The following is a 6,943-nucleotide window of genomic DNA, read 5'->3' on the forward strand; positions in this document are numbered from 1 at the left end:
AAAAGAAGACTAATTAAATATATGGGTTGATTGTGTAAATCATCCATACTTATATAATGGGCTAATGCTCCATGGATTATCAAGTTGGGCTAAAACCCATAGGATGCTCCATGGATGCTCCATGGTGTACTTGAACCCATGAATCCAAGGAAATGGAAAGCCATGACAATTAGGGTTTACCCTAATTGTGACTAACTATATAAAGATCTTATTATTGAAGAAATCAGTAACTAAGAAACAAGTGAGGGCAAGCCGATTTTGAAGTGTTCTATTTTCTCTCTAAGTTATTCCAAATGCATTTGATGTTGTGTGAACCATTTGAGGTGTCACACTTGGGGCATTAGGCTCTCAAGCTACATGGAATAAAGAGGTATGTCAGTCTACTAGATTTTATATTATTTGTACTTCTTAATATGCTAGTTAGGATAAATACCTTGGAAATTGATATTTGCATGTATAATAGAGAAAACATAGATCCAAGGCATTTAGGGCTGCATGTACACCATAGGAGTGTTAGAATGATCAAAACCCAATAGTGGTATCAGAGCCTAGGCTTGTTTTCACTTATACTTGATGCAAATTGGCTGAAAATCGAATTTTGGTGGTTCGTGCACTCGACGAGTTGGAACCCCAAACAGCATATCTTCGAGCTTTGGTGCTGGAATTGGTCTAGAATCATTACCTTTGACTGTTTTGGGCTTATAAAACTTATTTTTTAAGTGGTAATGATTATGCTAAACCAATTTCAATGCTATAATCAAAGTTTCAAGTTTTATATGTGTTTATGTAATTCTTGAAAAAAAATGTTGATTATGAATGTTCATGCTTATGAGTTTTGGTAGATCATAGAAATTATGTCCAAATTGTTTGTTAGTATAATTCATGATCTTGATGAAATTGTATGGACTCCATAACTTGTCCTTAAGTTATGGATTACCAAAAGTTTTTTGTATTTCATTGTTTTATGAGTAATTTAGATTGTTGAAAAATATTATTTGTTAGCTTTTTTCAATCCATATTAATCTAAAAGAAGTTCATAAAAGGTGTTTTTGTAACTTGTCATCAAAGTTACATGAAAGGTCAGATTTATGAATCTTAAAGCTCATAAAAGTTCCATAGGTTACACAAAAAAATGAAGAGTCTTTTCATTAAATTGTTTTGATGACTCCATAACTTGTCCTCAAGTTATGGATGTTTAAGAGTCACTTCTTTAAAAGTGTTATTAAAGAATAAAAGGTTACATAAAAATGAAGAGTCTTCATTTTAATGAACCATTAAACCCATAAGTTATGAAATGAAAGGTTTTGAATAGTTTCAAAACTTGCCCTCAAGTTTCGGAATTTGTGAATCCTCACACACATTAATGCTTTAATTCCAAACTCTACAATTTTAAAAGTTAAAATTCAAACTTTATGGACTTCATTAAATTAATTTAAGTGTTTAATTAAAAGAGTTAATAATTCCATAAATACATGGTTTAAGTTTAATTAAATTAAGAGTATAGTTTAATTAATAGATTAAACCACCAAGTATTTTAAATGTTTAAAATACAACCTTATACTATTATTATAATTTTAATTATATAGATATGTATAAGATAAAGTTAATCTTACCATTAGTAGGCCTCATTCACGAAGCCGGCACTACAAGAAAAAAGGCCTTTTACGACGCTCATTGCGCGCCGTAAAAGGCTCAGACGACGCGCAAATGCGTGTCAAGGAAGGCCCTGTCATAAAGAGAGACGACGCGCTTTTACGCGTCGTCTATAGACGACGCGCATTTACGACGCTCATTTACGACGCTCATTTACGACGCGCGTTTACGACACGCAATGCGTATCAAGGAAGGCCCTGTCATAAAGGAAGATGACACGCATTCACGTGTCGTAACCTTACGACGCGCGTGTTAATGACACGCAATGCGTATCAAGAAAGCCCCTGTCAAGAAAGGCCATGTCATAAATGAAGATGACACACATTTTTGCGTATCGTAAATTTAAATGTTTAAAAAAAATAAATTTATATATTTATTAATTTTTAAATTAAATTTGCATTTAATTTCTCATAATAGAAATAAAATACCATATACAAAAAATACAATCCATTGCATAATATAAAATAAAATTTCATACTCAAAAAATAAAATAAATTACACAAATTGTAATGTCATACAAAGAATCATTCAAATGTTAAACAAAAATAAAACATTGCTAACATGGGTTATACATTCCTATAACACTAACAAATAATCATACAACTCTTTTTCTTACTGGAAAGGAATGTCAAACATGATTACAAGTCTCCCTTAATCTTGATTACTCACCTGCTTAAGTAGAATGTTGTTGTTGAGAAGGTTACCTAGCAACAGAGAAAAACACAACACCTCTCCCACAATCACAACATCATTTACAGAGAAAGGTTGTCAATTACTTTCATTAAGACTTTCATTCAATCACAAAAATATTAAATAAAAGGGTGAAACAGTAACTTACTTGTGATAAGTTGATCTCCCTTAGAGCAAACACAGCTAAAGCATTGAACAAGACCCTATTTCCCTCTTCTTTTAAAGTTTCCAGAATGTTTAGAATGCTCTCCTTACTCATAATATATAATCAATAATCAGATTGAATTATATATTATGAGTAAGTAATAAAGTACATGTAACACAATAAAGTATTATTAAGGAACTTATGAGTTCAAATATTATTTTTTACACTCAGATGCCAAAATATTTTATGTTATTCTTCTACAAGTTGAGAACCAACTCAAACATGAAAGATAATAGTCCATCTGGCAGCTTTTGATGACATGGCAAATGAAATTTCTCAGAGATAGAATAATACCTGTACTATTAAAATGATGGCAACCACAACAGGTGGTCCAATAACTACAGCCAAAAACATGCCTTTAATCATGTCTAGAAAGAAAAGAAAGATTGTTTGTTGCAATCATAAATCCCATGTGTTACAAACTTATATCCAAATTTAAATTAAATAAAAAGAGAAAACTGTAAAAACAAATTATATCCAAGGTAATACACCATACAACAAAATAGCAAAGTCCATCAGTATTTTTCAAAAAAACACCGTTTTCTTAATTATTAGAACACATTAGGAAAGCTTTATACTCTTTGATTTAAGAAGCTAAGTAAACTATAAGAAATCCACAACAAAAAGAAACTATAAGAAATCCACAACAAAAAGATTTGAAACTTACCTGTCCAGTAAGAAGAGGGGTATCAACAACAAGCTTGAAAGCAACAGGCCTTGGAGTACGCACAGGCCAAGCCTGCAAATAAAAGGTGCATCAAGTATAAAAGAGAACAAGGAAACTGATATTAAAAACAAGAACTTTGATCATTAGAATAAAAGAGAGAGAGAAAAATAGAGAGGGAAGAAATGGAATGGAATGACTCATTCCATTCCATTCCATTCTATATTCCAACCTTTACCTTGTTTTCTTATCATTATCAGTTGTATCTGCACCTCTTTCATTTCCTGCAAGATTTATGAACGAAGAATGGCATGTGATCGTGAAGATTCCTCATTTGCATCTGTTGTCCCTGTGATTGTAAATTAGTAAAAAAGTACAGAAAACATGAGAATTTAATCATTTATATATTGAAATTTGTTAAATATGAGGAATCAGGGGCAGTATAAACCTGAGAAGTGGATGCTACTTTGTTTAATTGTAGTTATCACTATTATATAGGTCATCCATAAAAGTTAAAAGGTACACCAAAAATTCTCTTACAATTTTGGTCCCCAAAAATTCTCTTACAATTTTGGTCCTTTGAAATTTCTTGTAGAGTTTCAGTCCTTGTTCTAAGTAAGCTGACCATTTTTAGTCCCTGAGTATTGCTGATCTTTTCAAATTTAGTCCCAACTCATTTTACTTGGAACGAAGAGTAAAAACGTTACAAAAACCTCAAATAACGATCAAATTTGCAAGAGAATTTTGTAGGACCCAAATTGAACAAAATCAGCCATACTCGAGGACCAAAAATGTAATTTTTGCAAAAATAAGTGAGAGAAAGCACCTCAATTTCCTTCACTTCAAATTCTTGGGTGTGTGACAAACAAGAGTTACCATAAGTTTCTGAGGCCAAACTTGACCCATTCAATCTGGGGAAAAAAAATATGCAAATTGCCAAATTACCATATTATCCCTCAAAAAGAAAAATAGGAATGATGCAAGTGCAACACTCTTACAAGTCACTATCGAGATACAATGCAAAATGATTTCCCCCACCAAGCGCTAAATACTCAGTTGAACAAAGAGTAAAATACCGATTCACCCCTAATAAATGCACAATTAACATAATAAATCCCAAATAAATATTAAAATTATAAAAGATTTTTTTATATATTATCAAGAAAATGCAGTACCTGTGGGGCGATATATAACAGGACGCCCTGGTGTATTTGTAAACACAAATGTATCATTCGATCCCTGTATAGTATTTACTCATCATAGTGAAAAAGGGTAGAAAAGTCTTTTGTCAACATATAGAGAAACGAACTTAATTAAACAATTACAAACCTGGTATCTTTTCTTTGTTGATGGCTTCAAAGGTGCCTCAACTAAACCACCAAACACTGCACCTTTACGATCTCCAACAACCTGAAAATGTTTAATCAAGTTTCAGTTAAAGGGTAAAGTTTACATTTTGCATAGTTACTGAAGACAAGACATTACCAGTAGACTTAACCCAGGGCAAAGATTGCTTCTTCTATATAAGGTTGAAAGAGATATGCCATGCCTCCATGTACTAACATATAAAAAAGATAATGATATATCAAGATTCAAGAATAATGTGAAACTGAAAATATGATGAAGATGAAATTTTACCTGTATAGTAAGACCCATTTCTTTCCTTGACTGAGAACAGGGAGTGCAACATAAAGATCAGAACGTGTATTTTCTGTCATAAGTTGTGAAGGTTCTGACATTTTTGGAAGTTTATCAGAAGGAAAATCTAAGAACAAGAGCCTCAACAAGTGCTCCAGTTCCACCAACAGGGTATTCTAAACTACAACCTGGTTTATACCATTCTGCAAACATATAAATCTGCAAATATGTGGATATATATACAGGCAAAAGATTAGACATTTAGAGAACTATAAAATATGAAGGAATAGAATGGATTCTGTTTGGTTGGAATGGAATGGATGAGGACATGTGGTAATGGAATAGCCCATTCCATTCCTTCCTCAATTCCATCATACCAAAAAGTAAAACTACCTTAAAAGAAACTTTTTAATGTATGATATGATTATGTACCATTTCTGCTGAAAGAACACCATCGGATTTCACTCCAGCAAGTAAGAAAGACAAAAGATCCACCCAATTTCTAATGAAAGGATCTTTGAGTCCCAATGAATCAACTATTTCTGAAAAAGGGCGTAAAAGCTTTGTGGCACCAAGAACACCTTGAGGTCCCATTTTTGCAAATGATTTTAGGAGTGGATATGCATATCTAACTCCAGCAGTAGAAACAACTCCCAAATCACCTCGAATAGATAAAGGTGGCAAAGCCATGGCAGCTGCGTATTGTACTGTGGGGTATTCCTTCTTGATTTTAGATTTCACTTGGATCCATGATCTTCCTGCATATATATACATGACCATAAATTATTATATGACTTTAAAGTTGAAAAATGATATCAACTTTAAAAAGGTTAAATGCAAGAAAACTTATTTACAGATTATATAGAAAAACTTATTTCTATCATTACTCATGATTTTGTTATTTTTCAAAACAAAATAATAACTTTCAAATCATACATCCAAACACCCCCATTAGCATTAAACCAATTCATAATCGTTTATCTACTAAAATAATTATAGTCAACATATTTATTCAAACAAGGAACCAAAAAGACCTTACCCTCGATAACAAGCCCATAGTAAAGCATAAAAATCAAGTTGTTCCATGGAGAAGATGTCACTTGTTCAAGCAACACCTACAAATATATAGATCAAATCGCGAATTAGGTATCATATAATTCAGTTGTAAGATTGTAAATTTCCATTGTTATCCTTATTATCAAAGGTTCTTAGGATACCTTTTTGGCAACTGTTGTCGTGTCTTTTTTGCCCTTGAACAACTTATCCAACAATAAGTGGTAGAAATGCCCAAATGGTCCAAGATATGCACACCCAAAAAGCTACAAACACTCCCGCATTAATATTCTATACTGATTCTTATATATATATATATATATATATATATATATATATATATATTTGACTGGTGCTTTTTCATTTATTGCAGAGAGAATAAGTTATGTGACTTTCATATCCTGATATTTTATGTGACACCCCGACCTTACGGATACTGTCATTTATTCTTAGTATTCTTTAATTCATTAGGAATGGTGAAAAGTTTAACAGCAGAACATGGTAACCTGCTATCTGGTAACACCAATGGTTCCTAAGTGCAAATCAAGAAAATAAGAGCAACAAATATCGCAGGTTTCTCTCCCTCCTTGAAATTGAGCACAAGTCTAAAACAAAAGAAATATGATGAAATTGAACACAGGGCCTAAATTCTTTGAGAAATTTTCAGAATTCAATGAAGAACCATACATGTTCAACAGAAAAATCATAAATCAAAACCTATATATTATCAAAAAATCGGACCTGATGAGAAGAGGAAAAAGGAAGAAGCGTACCTGATGAGAAGGGGAAGGAGACTTCAAAAAATTGGAACAGATGAGAAGAGGATCGTCGACGATTGGTTGTTGCGGGAGAAGAAAATTGGCGTTGAAGTAGGAGAAGAAACGATGGAGTCGCTGATTTCTTCCTTTGGTAGGGCAAGGGTATAATTGGAAACCCTTCTCCCTTTCTTCCTCCTTTCTCAGTCAGTCGATTTTTTCCATCTCACCCGATTAGATTAAGCTTTCCGAGTCAGATACACAAATTTCGTTCATCAAACGTCT

General features: G+C 32.6%; 2 protein-coding genes and 1 long non-coding RNA gene across 4 annotated transcripts; all 3 read right to left on the bottom strand.

The window, feature by feature from the left end:
• Nucleotides 1-2,243: 2,243 nt before the first annotated feature.
• LOC145094808 (uncharacterized) lies at nucleotides 2,244-3,634 on the bottom strand. Of its 2 annotated transcripts, none has more exons than XR_013703579.1 (3): nucleotides 3,451-3,634; nucleotides 2,843-3,287; nucleotides 2,244-2,593 (listed from the first exon to the last, which is right to left on the bottom strand). It is a non-coding gene; the product is annotated as an uncharacterized LOC145094808 (long non-coding RNA). The 2 variants fall into 2 exon arrangements; XR_013703580.1 differs by having other exon boundaries at nucleotides 2,244-2,597.
• Nucleotides 3,635-3,915: 281 nt separating this feature from the next.
• LOC145096050 (uncharacterized) lies at nucleotides 3,916-4,970 on the bottom strand. The gene is made up of 6 exons (XM_079033825.1): nucleotides 4,851-4,970; nucleotides 4,698-4,770; nucleotides 4,542-4,622; nucleotides 4,388-4,451; nucleotides 4,211-4,298; nucleotides 3,916-4,123 (listed from the first exon to the last, which is right to left on the bottom strand). Exons 1-6 carry the CDS (start codon nucleotides 4,949-4,951, stop codon nucleotides 3,916-3,918), a joined length of 615 nt encoding a protein of 204 aa, XP_078889951.1. The 5' UTR covers nucleotides 4,952-4,970.
• Nucleotides 4,971-4,979: 9 nt separating this feature from the next.
• LOC145096051 (uncharacterized) lies at nucleotides 4,980-6,187 on the bottom strand (the record flags this gene model as incomplete). The annotated part of the gene is made up of 4 exons (XM_079033826.1): nucleotides 6,068-6,187; nucleotides 5,890-5,965; nucleotides 5,283-5,608; nucleotides 4,980-5,069 (listed from the first exon to the last, which is right to left on the bottom strand). Coding segments are annotated over exons 2-4 (444 nt in total), but the record flags the coding sequence as incomplete, so codon positions are not given.
• Nucleotides 6,188-6,943: the final 756 nt, after the last annotated feature.

The sequence above is a fragment of the Lactuca serriola genome, chromosome 3, assembly GCF_051521515.1.
Source record: "Lactuca serriola cultivar US96UC23 chromosome 3, Lser_US96UC23_V15, whole genome shotgun sequence".
NCBI lineage: Eukaryota > Viridiplantae > Streptophyta > Magnoliopsida > Asterales > Asteraceae > Lactuca > Lactuca serriola.